A 15,977-nucleotide genomic window follows, 5' to 3' on the forward strand; every position below is an offset into this window, starting at 1 on the left:
GCGCAGGCAGCATGTGCCTCCTGCTGGCGACGTTGCGAGGCGACGGCCGCCGCCCTGGCCACCCCTCGTCATCTCCCTCGACGCTGCTGGTAACGCATGGCGATTCCCTCCCTCACCTCTGTAGTGACATGCAACTGATGGTGGATGATGAGCTCTCGCATGCCGGTGATGTAGCCGTCCCCAATACCCCGACGCAGAGCGTCGTTCCCCAGGACGGTTCCGACACACGGCAGTGCAGTTGCCTTCTGCAAGGGCTTCCCCGACCCGTCGATCCATCGCCTGTCGACCAACTCGCTAAATCCAACCAAGTTCTGTGTATTGTGGAGTTGAAGTTCAGTAAGAACAAGGGATGAAAAGTTCAGACTGTTTTGGCACAAGAAGTTCAAAAAAAATGTTGTCTTTAGATAGTGTTGGCCTTCTTCTTCTACTACATCTTGATGTTCGAGAAAAGTTCAGCTGGTAGGGTGCTGGCAACAACGATATTTCGCACTGCAGTGTCGCTACGACAACAACAGCGTTGTGCTCGTTAAGCTATTTTAATTTATGCCTTCTGTGGCAAGACAGTGTGTCGCTCTTCCTCGATGTTAGCAGACACACATCACCATCCCCAAGCCCTTTTCTTTCCCCCATGTTTCTAGTCAGCAATGGCCACACACAATCCTGCAAAACATTTAGAAAGGATGAATGTACTGTTTTTCACACGCTCACTGTATTTAAAATGATAGAAGTTCAGTTTTCTAATCTTGCACGGTTCAAAGTGTTGTGTGTGTGTGTGGTGTGTTCTTGCTAGGTGCTACCGCTTGCTAGTGTTGCTATAGGTTTCTGGTGCACGATGAGATTAGCTGCTCCTCTTCTGAAGATTCTATAATTAACCAGGAAATCGAGGAAGAATTACCATGTTCCGTTACTGTAGATTGGTATCATTTGTGATCCATGGGATGTTTTGTGCCTATTCCTAAGTGAGTAAAAAGTATTTGATAGTTCCTCAGTTTATATGCTACATTAGTTCGGCAAACAACAACAATATAAAAGTTCACTCTATAATTGTTTGGCCCTATGTTAAGATGAGATGTTGCCGCATAAAAAATGAGATTTGGGTGCATAATTTGACAGTAGTTTTCTCCTTAATTGTGTTTTTGATTTGGTTTACATGAGAAAACATTCTGTATTATGGAAGCTCATTTCTTATTGCACCGAGAGTTCATTTATTACTACAAAAATATTAACATTTCACAAAACCAATAGAAAAACAGTAAATTAGAAGGAAAAAATGTTTTATCAGTTACGATTCCCTACTCCAGTACATGTTCATGAATTTCACTCATAAATAATAAACCTATGATTAAGTCAAATTTAATAAACGCATGTTTCCCGTTTCTAAAAAAACCCTACACATCCAAATAAAAAAACATAGTGATTCCTTGTTTACTACAAATTACTGAGATAGTTTTCATTACTAAAAGGAAAATCAAACCTAGAAGGCGGATTTTCTCGTTAAAAAACCTAGAAGTTCAAATACAAATAACGGAGCAGTTTCAATACTCATTACTACATAGGGATTTTTCTCCATTACTAAAGGTTAACCCAAGAAGGCCAATTTTAAAAATAGAGCAGTACAAAAATCATAAAAAATGATTTTCACCGTTTCTAATAAAAAAGCTCTAGAAGTTCATATTTAAATTATGGACCAGTACAATATTTATTAGAAAACTAGGAATTTTCCGTTACTATAATAAAATAAACCAATATGCCTAAATTACAAAAATTGAGCAGTTTGATATTTATAAAAAAACTGAGATTTTCATTGAGTGTTTTAGGAGTTATGGGTAGAAAAAGCAGAGAGAAGTTCAAAGTGAAAACAACCAGGGGTTCAACTACTACATGACATGTGTTCCATATAACGAAAAATAATAAAAAGGCAAAGTCTGAAAAGACATTTGCTAGAACTTCATGCGGTCTTTTTCATTTTAGGTGAGCCAAATTTTTGTGTGGATGTGCTGTGCATGTGCTTGTGCGTAGTACACTGAATAGAACAAAAAAACTATTATGGGTGCCCTCTAAATGTTTGTCCTATTGCTTCTGAGAATTGACCCAAATTTTCCTATTCTTTTTACACATGTTGGATTCAAGGGAAAATGTGTATAAAAAAGGTGTGATTTCGGAAGTTCAAACTAAAAAAAGTGAACAAAAAATCATGGAATTCAAAGAATAAAAATTATGGAGTTTTGTGAAAAAAATCATAGTGTGCGAAGTTCATGTTTCAGAAATTCCGAAGTTCACGTGTACCATGTACAGAAGAGAAATCATCAAATGAAGAAAGGGACCGCCTAGGCCATTTCATCGAAAAGCAAAAAAATGCATAAAATGTCACGATAAAATTCTATAAGAAGTTCAAATTTAAAAACCGAAGCAGGTCAACGTAAAAAAATGAAGTTTTAATATCTAAAAGACACATTTGGATGTTCAAAAAATTTGAGCAAGAAGTTAAAAAAGTAGTTCAAAAATCTTTATAACGGATTTTCCTCGTTTGTAAAAAAATAGAGAAGATCAAATTAAAAATAGGAGCATTTCAAAAAGATTGTGTAAAAATTGATTTTCCCCATTCTATAAAACCTAGAAACTCAAATTAAAATAACGACGCGGTATCATTGTTTATATGAAAAAAGCATTTTCCCCAGTACTAACAAATTAAATTAAGAAGTTCAAATTTAAAAAATGGTGAAGTTCGATGTATATAATTTTTTTGGATTTTTCACAAATAGATGAATCTAGAGGAAGAAGTTCGCCTGCACCACCGTGCACGGTTCAAAATTTATATTATGGGACATCCGACCTCCAATTACATGTTTTAAAATGGCAAAAAATGACGTCCAACCTTCAATTGCATGTAGTTTGACATATACAAAAAAATGCGACAGAAGTTCATAGTGAAAACAACGAGAAGTTCAAGTACCGCAAGGAATGCATTTCATGTGAGAATAAAAGTATAGAAAAATAAAATGTTAAAAGGTTTGCAGAAAGAAGTTCAAGTGCTCTGTCCGGGGAAGTTCAAAAATTCTTGCGAGAGAGGTTCACTTTGTATTTCTATATTCAATATTTTCCGTATAAAAACCGAATATTATTCTTTACTCAAAAAAATAAAAAGGTGAAGTTCAAATTGAAATAATAGAGAAGTTCGAAGTTTATTAAAACCTAGGATTTACCTCTTCAAAAAATAAAAAACACAACGCCATTTTTGCACTTTTAAAAGCAACTCATAAACGAAAAAAGGTTGCTAGAAGTTCAAGTGATCTACGAGGAAAAGTTCAAAAAATTGTTGTGAGAGAGGTTCACCGTGTATTTAGATGTCCAAAATACATTAAATAATTCTCTCAAACCAGAGAGAAGTTCAGAGTGATAACAACCAAAAGTTCACGTACTACATGATGTGTATTTCATATAAGAAAAATACAAAAAATTCTAACAGAGTGAAGTTTAAACAGACATGCCCCAGAAGTTCAACTGCTTCACATAGTGCAAAAAATAGCACGTTCAAAAACAGATTGAGGTTCAAACAGACATGCCCGAGAAGTTCAACTACTTCACGCACTGCAAAAAATAGCACGTCAAAAACAGAGTGAGGTTCAAACAGACATGCTCAAGAAGTTCAACTACTTCATGCAGTGCATTTCCGTTCGCGATGAAGGAAGAAATCATGATCTCGTCATTTTCTAATTTACTTCAAAACAACAGGAATATCATTTGTGTAAGTTCAAGTCCTCGGTCGGAAAAAATTAAAAAAATTATTGTGAGAGAGGTTTGTACAAAAAGAATATCATTTGTGTAACACTGACGAATGGATGAGAAAATTACAAAGGAAAATACGTCATAGAAGTTCAACATGAAAATAGCAGGAAGTTCACCTACTACACTGAATGAATTTCAGATGAAAAACTTTCAAAATCGTCGCGGGTATGAAAAAATGATCAACACGGGAAAGTTGCGTGTTTACAGCAGCTTTCCACTGGTATATCACTTGCTCGACTCTGGTGAGTGGATGGAGAGCTACGAGCAGTGGATGGAAAGCTACGACAAAAAACACGTGAAAAACAGAGTGAAGTTCAAGTAGACATGCCGAGAAGTTCAGGTTCTTCACGCGGTGCATTTTCGAAGAATCTGTTTCGCGATAAAGGTAGAATGAATGATCTCGCCATTTTTGAAATTACTTGAAAACGGCCAAGATTCAGAGAAAACCATCAACATGAAAAAGTTTCGTATTTTCCGTAGCTTTTCAGCGGTATATTATGTGCCCAATTCCGATAAAGTTTGTAGAAATTATGGCAAAAATACGTTTTTAACCATTTTCAAAACTGACATAAAACCGTAATGAATTAGGAGAAACACTATATACAGAAAAGTTTCGCATTTCTTCAAGATTTCCAACGCCATATCATTTGCTGCATTTGGACGTATGGTTAAAAAATTAGCTCGAAAATACGAACTCGGTGGAACTTGTACCGTTTTCTAAATTACTTTTAAACCATTCAAAATTAGAGAACACTTTTAACATAAAAAAGTAGCGCATTTTCATAAGCTTTCCAACGCCATATTGTTTGCCTTAATTGGATTAGCCGTTTAGAAATGGCGTCAAAAATACAAACTCGGGTGTTCGGTTTACGAAATTTTATGATTTTCCGAAGTACTCTTTAACCGTAGGGAATTAGAGAAAACTTTCAACATGTGGAAGGAGCAGTTTTGTAGCAGCTTTCCAACGCCATATTCTTTTAGCTGAAGTTCAACCTAGTACTCGGGGAAGGTCAGGCACATTACTCGGGAAGTTCATGTTGTGATCAGAATGTTATTCTGATCCCATGATCAGAATAGTGTTTATGTATATATATATATGTGTGTGTGTGTGTGTGTGTGTGGGTGTGTGTGTGTATGTGTGAATTAATTAATGGTGGTTGTGAGACATTCGCTGATATATATATATATATATATATATATATATGCATAACGTGTACAATATGTAGTATCGTAAAATATCAGCAAACGAAAAAGAATTAAATGGAAAACACAAAATTAAATAAAAAAGAAATCATAAACCCAACCCCCCCCCAACCTTTTAATACCAGTTGGTGACACCAACCGATACTAAAGGGCTCCCTGCCACCGAAGCTGGCTCGTGCCACATGGTTGCGCTTTAGCACTGGTTCGTGCTGAATCGGTACTAAAGGGGAGGGGGCCTTTAGTGCCTACACTTTAGCACCAGTTACCAAACCGGCACTAAAGGGTCTTACGAACCGGTGCTATTGCCCGGTTCTGCACTAGTGAATGTAGACTGCACACTAATGCAATTTGTACTTTCTTGCAGAGAGATTGGGATTTAAGATTAGCCTACCTTCTTCTCTATTCATTTGATGTAGCAAACAACTTCTGGCAGTTATATGGTGATTTCCTGCCTAGTGGAGAAGAATGCACCAGCTTGCTTCTGGCACCGAAGGTACTCTATAGCTAACTAAAACATAATTCCTGCTTTGCCTTTCTTTTTAGATGAAAGCTTCTAACAACTAATTCTAAGTCTGAAAGAATTTGCTCATTTACCTGTCTGGCTTGTAGGGGAGTCTAATGGAACTAGAAGATGAAGATATGTCCTCAGAGATGTTAAAACACCAACATGGAGCAGTTGATTTTTGGCAGAAACATCGGGTACAATTTTGTGCTAGTTTATCCACTTTGCTGGCTTGGATACCTGTAACACTAGCTTGATGGGTAATGTCCCAGCACAAAGCAATCCCTCAAAAACTAAAGCGGTTTGCCCCCTGATCGCGAGATATTTCTCTCGGGATTGAGCATTGTTCAATCTTGCTCTTTCAACAATATGAGAACAGGAGCTTTCATTCAAGATGCAAATGTCCTAGCTCCTTACGCCGGTACTTGTTTTCATGTTTATTCTTATTTTTAGTCGGAAAAACAACAAAATGAACTATTTTTGTAAATACTTAGACTATTTTGTTTGTATCAGTGATACTATATGTTTGTTTAGTATTTTAGAATTCTAGTATATGAGTTGGTATGAGATCATGATCGCAAAATTCTAAACTACAAGCCCCTTCCGATTTCTCTTTTTGCTCTAGATATGTTGAATCACTCACCTGATGCTAACTGTTTCCTGCATTGGCGTTTCAAAGATCGAATGCTTGAATTTACGATCAAGGCGGGGCATGCTATCAGAAAAGGAGATGAGGTACTGTTTAAAGAGTAGATTGTACATAAGCTGTAGATGCACCTTGGTTGCAGAACCTTATTTTTCTTTCCAGAGAGCCAATCCTTATGCCTTGATAGAAAAGAAAATGTTTTATAGCACTTGATAGGGGCAATCCTTGTACTTCAAGGTCAATCATTGGTACATTCACTTGATAGGTTGTAAGCGTGTGTCATTGCCAGAAAGATCAAGGGGCTTTTCGTAGCGAGAATTTTTTGTTTTTGCCACTTTAGATTTTGCCAATTTTCCTTATGCCACTCTAGATTTTGACATTTCACTTTTGTCACCCTTAGTTTTTGACAATTATCACAATTGGCATTCCTATGGCAAAAGCAAAATTTTCAGAGTGGCAATTGTGATACATTTCAAAAGCTAAGGGTGGCAAAAATAAAATAAAATTATTTTGCTTTTGCCACGGAATGACAATATTGATAACTCTCAAAAGCTAAAAGTGACAAAAGTGAAATGTCAAAATCTAGAATGGCATAAGAAAAAGTGGCAAAATCTAGAGTGGCAAAAACAAAATTTCCCCTTTCGCAAAAGTGTCGGGGTAAGCGGTTGCGCCACGATGCAGCCAGCGAGGCACCATTTGTCCACTCGTGAATGGTTGTGGACTAAATCATCCTACGTGGTGCAAGTTTAAGGATGGGATGATCACCTTTTGCAAGTTGATGGACTAAATCATCACATACATTGCAAGTTGTGGATCCCTGTTGGAAATATGCCCTAGAGGCAATGATAAATTGGTTATTATTATATTTCCTTGTTCATGATAATCGTTTATTATCCATGCTAGAATTGTATTGATAGGAAACTCAGATACATGTGTGGATACATAGACAACACCATGTCCCTAGTAAGCCTCTAGTTAACTAGCTCGTTGATCAATAGATGGTTACGGTTTCCTGACCATGGACATTGGATGTCATTGATAACGGGATCACATCATTGGGAGAATGATGTGATGGACAAGACCCAATCCTAAGCCTAGCACAAAGATCGTGTAGTTCGTATGCTAAAGCTTTTCTAATGTCAAGTATCATTTCCTTAGACCATGAGATTGTGCAACTCCCGGATACCGTAGGAATACTTTGGGTGTGCCAAACGTCACAACGTAACTGGGTGGCTATAAAGGTACACTACAGGTATCTCCGAAAGTGTCTGTTGGGTTGGCACGAATCGAGACTGGGATTTGTCACTCCGTGTAAACAGAGAGGTATCTCTGGGCCCACTCGATAGGACATCATCATAATGTGCACAAAGTGACCAAGGAGTTGATCACGGGATGATGTGTTACGGAACGAGTAAAGAGACTTGCCAGTAACGAGATTGAACAAGGTATCGGGATACCGACGATCGAATCTCGGGCAAGTACAATACCGCTAGACAAAGGGAATTGAATACGGGATTGATCGAATCCTCGACATCGTGGTTCATCCAATGAGATCATCGTGGAACATGTGGGAACCAACATGGGTATCCAGATCCCGCTGTTGGTTATTGACCGGAGAACGTCTCGGCCATGTCTGCATGGTTCCCGAACCCGTAGGGTCTACACACTTAAGGTTCGATGACGCTAGGTGTAGGATCTAGAAGTAGATGTGTCTAGAGGGGGTGATTAGACACATAATGCTCAAGTTGCAATTTTTAAGCTTTTTTGGTTTAAGTGGAGTTTAGGCACAATTTCAACACACACAATACATATCAAGCAAGCATGCAAAGAGTATATGAGCAGCGGAATGTAAAGCATGCAACTTGCAAGAATTTAAAGGGAAGGGTTTGGAGAGATCAAACGCAATTGGAGACATGGATGTTTTTCCCGTGGTTCGGATAAGTGGTGCTATCCTACATCCACGTTGATGGAGACTTCAACCCATGAAGGGTAACGGTTGCGCGAGTCCACACAGGGCTCCACCCAAGGGTAACGGTTGCGCGAGTCCACACAGGGCTCCACCCACGAAGGGTCCACGAAGAAGCAACCACCCACAAAGGGTCCACGAAGAAGCAACCTTGTTTATCCCACCATGGCCATCACCCACACAGGACTTGCCTCACTAGCGGTAGATCTTCACGAAGTAGGCGATCTCCTTGCCCTTACAAACTCCTTGGTTCAACTCCACAATCTTGTCGGAGGCTCCCAAGTGACACCTAGCCAATCTAGGAGACACCACTCTCCAAGAAGTAACAAATGGTGTGTAGGTAATGAACTCCTTGCTCTTGTGCTTCAAATGATAGTCTCCCCAACACTCAACTCTCTCTCATAGGATTTGGATTTGGTGGAAAGAAGATTTGAGTGGAAAGCAACTTGGGAAAGGCTAGATATCAAGATTCATATGGTAGGGATGGAATATCTTGGTCTCAACACATGAGTAGGTGGTTCTCTCTCAGAACATATGAGTTGGAATGGTGTATGCATTCTGATGGCTCTCTCCACGAATGAAGAGGAGGTGGAGGGGTATATATAGCCTCCACACAAAATCCAACCATTACATAGTTTTCCAATCTTGGTGGGACCGAATCAATAAACTCGGTCGGAACGAAAATGTAAACCTAGTGACCGTTAGAGATTTCGGTGGGACCGACTGGATCAACTTGGTGGGACCGATGTGCTAGGGTTAGGGTAAATCCAAAACTCGGTTTGACCGATTACTCAAACTCGGTGGGACCGATTTGGGTAATAAGTGAAACTGAGATTTGGCCAAGCAAACTCGGTGGAACCGATTGCATATCTCGGTGGGACCGAGAATATTGCAATGGGTAACAGAGAGTTTGCAAGCCCATCTCGATGAGACCGAGATCCCATCGGTGAGACCGAAATGATTAGGGTTTGGCAGTGGCTTATGACAAGTGAAACTCGGTGGCGCCGGATAGGAAGAATCGGTAGGACCGAGTTTGGCTTAGGGTTTAGGTCATATGTGGAAGTGGGAAAGTAGCTGAGGATTTTGGAGCATATCATTAAGCACATGAAGCAAGAGGCTCATTAAGCAACACCTCATCCCTCCTTGATAGTATTGGCTTTTCCTATGGACTCAATGTGATCTTGGATCACTAAAATGTAAAATGAAGAGTCTTGAGCTTGAAGCTTTAGCCAATCCTTTGTCCTTAGCATCTTGAAGGAGTTCCCACAACCTTTAGTCCATGCCACTCCATTGTTGAACTTATCTGAAACATGCTAGATAGAAATGTTAGTCCAACAAGAGATATGTTGTCATCAATTATCAAAACCACCTAGGGAGCACTTGTGCTTTCAATCTCCCCCTTTTTGGTAATTGATGGCAACATACATCAAAGCTTTAGATAAAGATATAAAGAACAACAAGTAAAGCTTTGGAAGGACATGTAACGAGCATAGGATCCCCCTACATGTATGCACTCATGTAAATATGAAATATAGAGGCATGTGAGAGCATAACCATGATAGAGTAGGCAATGTGTTACATGCATCTTGGCCATATGCATCAGAGCAAAAGATTATCAAGGAAAATACCTTCATGCTCATGAGTCCTTCTTGCAAACAGTATGTACATAAGCAAGAACTCCTCATACTCATGATTTTGATGCATATACTTACCTTGTGGTCTTGAGTTGGCTTAGGATGGAATGGACCTGCACAAACAAGGTTAGATAACACAGGTACGTCCATTAGCCAGAGCAAACAAAAGAAACCACAAGAATACCAAGACTGGGATGACATGTAGAGAGTGAGTACAAGGTACCACATTGAATTCAACATGTCCCCAAGAATAAAGATATGCAATGAATTTGACTGATTTCTTTTCCTTAGGTGTCTTGCTCCCCCTGAATCGTACATGGGATATTGGGAGAAGATAGGAAACAGAAAATCAGAGCTGAAAGATATGAATAGAACTTAATTCAAATGAGTTCATATGAACATGTCTTTCCCCCAAAAAGACATGTGGCATCTCTCCTCTTGAACATCAAGCATCTGGGATCCTTGATTATTCTCTCCCCCTTGGAGATTTCTTTCTCCCCCTTAATATATGGGATCCTTGAGTATTCTCTCCCCCTTAGTACTTTCTCCTTTGTAGGTGATAAGCTTTTGATGTGATCTCTCTCTCCCTTATGATAAGCTTTGATGTGATCTCTCTCTCCCCCTTTGACATCAATTTCCAAGAAGGTTTTTCCTGGAATCCGTCGAATAGGTTTGGTCCTTGAGATTCAGTACAAAGCAGGGAATAAAACGGTGATGCTTGTAGAGGACAAGATTCATTGAGTGGAGCTGGATCAGAAGAAATATAGAATATGTGGCAAACTGTTTTTCCTGTTGCGAAATCGGTGGCACCGAGTGGCATGTTTCGGTAGTACCGAAGGGATTCGGTTGGACCGAAAATGGCAATTCGGTGAAACCGAGTTCATCACAGAGAAAAACACTTGTCACCTCAGCTCACTAGTCAAGTAATATCTCACAAAGATTTGCAATGAATTTGATGCAGAAATATGTAGAACAAGAACCAAAAAAAAGAAAAGAGTGAAAGTTTCTAGATGAAGTTTTTGTTTATGTTTTGTTTGAAAAAGAAGGAAACAAATATGCAAGGGACAAATGCAATAACTCAGAAAAGAACACAAGAGAACTCCATCTAGAATTGGGCGGTGACATAGTCACCTATGTTAGAGTATATTGACTTAGGAGTCAAGTGAGAACACTTGATCATAGGTCATACTCATCGTTTAAGCTCAAAATGGGGTTACCATTTTTCGTTTAAGCATCTTGATGTATTCACATCTTGTTGAGTTGCTTTGACTCATGTCTTGGAGTAAAGCTTCTCTAAGATGGAATAACATACCTTGAGTGGTGGTGTGGTTCTTGCTCATGTAGTTGAACTTGTGTGGGTGCTCAAGGTTGATGTAGTTCATCAAGAGTTGGGAGCACCACTTGGAGTTTGAGTTCATCTACCTACATGGGTTAGTTCTTGCAAGGAAGAGCACTTGTGTATCCAAAAATGACAATCATGAAGCTTAACATAGAATTTGTCAAAGGATATGTTTGAGTGGTTTTGTGCTTCCCTGTCTTCAACCACTATTGTGTAGAGTCTTGGTGATGTAGAGATTGCTCAAGATATGAGTGAGTCGCAATCTCATGGAATTAGATTCAACCAAGCACCTACATGGGTTAGACAACATGCAAGGTGCAAATATATCCAAGACATAAGATAGTTATCATAAGAGATATATCATGGATTAGTCATAAGCTCATGTCTTGCATGTACCCAATGGAGTTTCTACTCCAAGTTCGAAGCATCAATGATGTTCAATTCTCCTCTCAACCTGCAAAACACTTTCTCATCAAGTGGTTTACTAAATATATCCGCTAATTGCTTGTCAGTGCGAACATGCTTAAGATTGATGTCACCCTTAGCAACATGATCTCGAATGAAATGATGACGAACTTCAATATGCTTAGTTCGAGAATGTTGCACAGGATTTTGACCAATTTTGATAGCACTTTCATTGTCACAAAGCAGTGGAACATGTTTCACATAAATCCCATAATCTTTAAGAGTTTGGGTCATCCAAAGTAATTGAGCGCAACATGAACCAGCGGCAATGTATTCCGCTTCGGCGGTGGATAAGGATACCGAGTTTTGTTTCTTGGAAGACCAAGACACAAGAGATCTGCCAAGAAATTGACAAGTACCCGAAGTGGACTTTCTGTCAACCTTGTCTCCGGCATAATCCGAGTCAGAATAGCCAACAAGATCAAAAGAAGACCTCTTAGGATACCAAATGCCAAAATTTGGTGTATGGATTAAATATCTCACTATCCTTTTCACAGCCTTAAGATGACAATCTTTAGGAGCAGCTTGATATCATGCACACATGCACACACTTAGCATAATATCGGGACGTGAAGCACATAGGTATAACAATGAACCAATCATAGAGCGATAAAAATTTTGATCAACAGGTTCACCATCTTTGGACAAATCATTATGTCCACTAGTAGGCATGGGTGTAGACATACCTTTGCATTCTTGCATATTGAACTTCTTGAATAAGTCCTTGGTGTACTTTGTTTGAGAGACAAATGTACCTTCCTTAGTTTGCTTGATTTGCAACCCGAGAAAGAATTTGAGTTCACTCATCATAGACATCTCAAACTTCTCTGACATTAGCTTTCCAAACTTTTCATTAAAGAGAGGGTTAGTTGAACCAAATATGATATCATCAACATAAATTTGGCATACAAATAGTTCTCCATTAACCCTTTTAGTAAAAAGAGTAGAATCAATTTTACCAATTTCAAAACCACTTGTAGTAAGGAACTTGGTCAAGCATTTATACCATGCTCTAGGAGCTTGTTTAAGACCATAAAGAGCTTTGTGAAGTTTGTAAACATGATTTGGTTTCTTAGGATTGACAAAGCCGGGAGGTTGTTTGACATAAACTTCCTCCTCTATTTCACCATTTAGAAAAGCACTTTTAATGTCCATTTGGTACAAGGTGATATTATGGTGATTAGCATAGGCAAGTAAGATGAGAATGGACTCAAGTCTAGCAACGGGAGCATACGTCTCACCATAGTCCATACCTTCGACTTGTGTGTACCCTTGGGCGACGAGACGTGCTTTGTTGCGAACCACTTGTCCATCTTCATCTTGCTTGTTGCGAAACACCCATTTGGTACCAATGATGTTGTGGTTGTTGTCGGGTATAACGCCCTCGATGCGGCTATAGCTCCCACGTGTCGAGGCACGACTTAGAGGCATAACTGCATTGAAAGCAATGTCGCAAGTCGGGCAATCATTACAACATCCCATGTAATATATAATAAGAGGGGGAGATAACATAGTTGGCTTACACTCGCCACGTCACATCAGAGTACATAAATAACATCCATCAAACAAACACTCATGGCCCGACTACGGCGCCAAAATAGAAAAGACCCCCCAACATGCGACAAGGTCCTGAATCGATAACCCCAACTAGGCACCACTACTGATCATCCGGAAAAGATACGTAGTATCGCTGAGAGTCCTCGTCGAACTCCCACTTGAGCTCGTACTCGTCACCTGGAGCGGAATCCCCTGGACCTGCATCTGGAGTTGTAGTAACTGTGAGCCACAGGGACTCAGCAATCTCACACCCACGCGATCAAAACTATTTAAGCTCATAGGAATGGATAAGGCAAAAATATGTGGAGCTGCAGCAAGAGACTAGCATATGTGGTGGCTAACTTATACGCAAAAAAAAGAGCGAGGAGAGAAGGCGAAGCACGAGCGAGAATCTAATGGAACATCCTGCGCAAGCATAACTCCAACACCGTGTCCACTTCCCGAACTCCGCCGAGAAGGGGCCATCACGGTAACACTCACGGTTGATTCATTTTCATTAAGTTTAGTTCAAGTCATCTACAACCGGACATTAACAAATTCCCATCTGCCCATAACCGCGGGCACGGCTTTCGAAAGATCAATCCCTGCAGGGGGGTCCCAACTTAGCCCTTAACAAGCTCTCACGGTCAACGAAGGAATAGACCTCCACCCAAGACACACCGATCAGACTCGGTATCTCGGTACAACAAGATGATTCGACAGGTTAAAACAAGTCCAGCAACACCGCCCGAATGTGCCGACAAATCCCGATAGGAGCTGCACATATCTCTTTCTCAGGGCACACTCAGATGAGCAATCCGTACAACTAAAACCAAACCTCGAGTTTCCCCGAGGGGGCGCTGCACAGGGCTCTAGTTCGGACCAACACTCAGAGGAGCACTGGCCCGTGGGGGGGCTAAAATAAAGATGACCTTTGGGCTCCGGAAACCCAAGGGAAAAAGGGGCTAGGTGGCAAATGGTAAAACCAATGTTGGGCATTGCTGGAAAAGCTTTAATCAAGGCGAACTATCAAGGGGTTCCCATTATAGCCCAACCGCGTAAGGGACGCACAATCCGGGAACATAACACCGGCATGACGGAAACTAGGGCGGCAAGAGTGGAACAAATCACTAGGCGAGAGGCCGAGCCTTCCACCCTTTACCAAGTATATAGATGCATTAAGATAACATAGCAATATAATGATATCCCAACAAGTAAATAGATGTTCCAACAAGGAACGGCTCCAATCTTCACCTGCAACTAACAACGCTATAAGAAGGGCTGAGCAAAGCGGTAACATAGCCAATCAACGGTTTGCTAGGACAATGGTGGGTTAGAGGATCAACATGGCAATTGGGAGGCTGACAAGCAAAAGGTAGGCATCGTAGCAGTGGCAAAGCAAAAGAGCGAGCAAACTAGCATAGCAAAGATAGTAGTGATTTCGAGGGTATGATCATCTTGCCTGCACAGTTGTCAGAGTTGACTGGATCCTCACAAGCAAACTCAACGGGCTCCTCGGTATCGAACTCGTCTCCCGGCTCTACCCAACAAGACAAACAAGCAACAAGGATACAATCAACCACGGGCAAGACCAAGCAATATGATGAAATGACGATATGCTATACGAGATGCAAAATGCAAGATATGACAGGAAATGCATGAACCTGGCATCAACTTGGAAAACCAAGTGTGCCACTGGATAGAGGGGATGAAATCGCTTGAAAACGATATAAAGATCATTGGAAACGGAGCTACGGTTTGGAAATGGCGAGCGTTTTAAGATATGACACCGGTCTGCGATTTACAGCAAGTAGGCATCTAAATGCAACGAAATGAACATGCTACAGCCACCAAACATGAAAACAAAATACATGGCAGAGATGTACACAAGATGGTTGACAAAACACTAGCACTGAGCCATAGGCAAATTCATCCATTAAGAGGTTCAAACAAGCATGGCTAAAACGCAAATGCAAAACAGATTTCAGACTTAGTGAAATTAACACTAGTCTGAAATTTCAGATCACGATGCTCTCTTCGGAGCAGCAAAACAACATGATAGAAAACCTGAACATGACAAGTAAGAACATGGCATGGAGCTACTCAACAAGCTTAACAAAACACCCAAAGTGACCTGGGGCCAAAAGGGTTCACAAAAATACTCTACCGAGCTCACGAACATCGCTCGAACACAATCAGTTTTCAGACTTAGAGAAAACTGAGACATGCTGAAATTTAACTCACGAAGGCATGTAAACGAGCTCGATGCACTCACTACGGTGCAAGTCATGGCAAGGAAAGCATATAACCAGCAAGAAGGCACAAAGTGCTAGCTACACATGGCAAGAACGAAGGCATAGCATGCATGGAACACTAACGGTAGCATCGGCGAAATCGCAAACAAGTTGGCGATCTGCCCAGATTAACAACGAAGCAAAAGTTGAGCTCGATTGAGTTAACCTAGAGCACCCCACAAATGCCAAAAAAGACATGGATGGATAGAGCATAACTTAAATATCAAAACTCCCTTACTGATCATCCTCAAAAGAGGCACGGATCACTAGGAAACAAGCTGGACATATAGCATCATGAACTAAAATATCCCAGACTTAGTGAAAATCACTAAGTCCCTGAAATCTGCAATCTCAGGTACCTCTCTTCGCAAGCTTGCACAAGACAACACACACATCCTAAAAATTCATGGGTGGCACCTCTGGAAAGAAGACAAAATGCTTCACAATACATCCCAAAGGGGCACAGGCATATCATGCACGAATTAAACATGACAAAAATGACAAGAGTGCATGATGAACTAACGGATCTGCAATTTAACTCACGAAGCCTTCTTCTAACAGCATTTTGGGTATCAAGATGATCTCAAATGCAAATGATGCAATGGA

General features: G+C 40.4%; 1 protein-coding gene across 1 annotated transcript in view; it reads left to right on the forward strand.

Annotated features, from left to right (window-relative positions):
• The window catches only part of LOC119353795 (protein PLASTID TRANSCRIPTIONALLY ACTIVE 14-like), a 45,561-nt gene extending 39,317 nt beyond the window's left edge, over positions 1–6,244 (forward strand). The window contains exons 3-6 of the mRNA XM_037620479.1: positions 5,354–5,482; positions 5,599–5,688; positions 5,813–5,912; positions 6,117–6,244. Coding sequence (XP_037476376.1) covers positions 5,354–5,482; positions 5,599–5,688; positions 5,813–5,912; positions 6,117–6,244 — 447 coding nt within the window. The remainder of the gene's footprint in view (positions 1–5,353; positions 5,483–5,598; positions 5,689–5,812; positions 5,913–6,116) is intronic.
• Positions 6,245–15,977: the final 9,733 nt, after the last annotated feature.

This window comes from Triticum dicoccoides, chromosome 1A (assembly GCF_002162155.2).
Source record: "Triticum dicoccoides isolate Atlit2015 ecotype Zavitan chromosome 1A, WEW_v2.0, whole genome shotgun sequence".
NCBI classification, from domain to species: Eukaryota; Viridiplantae; Streptophyta; class Magnoliopsida; order Poales; family Poaceae; genus Triticum; species Triticum dicoccoides.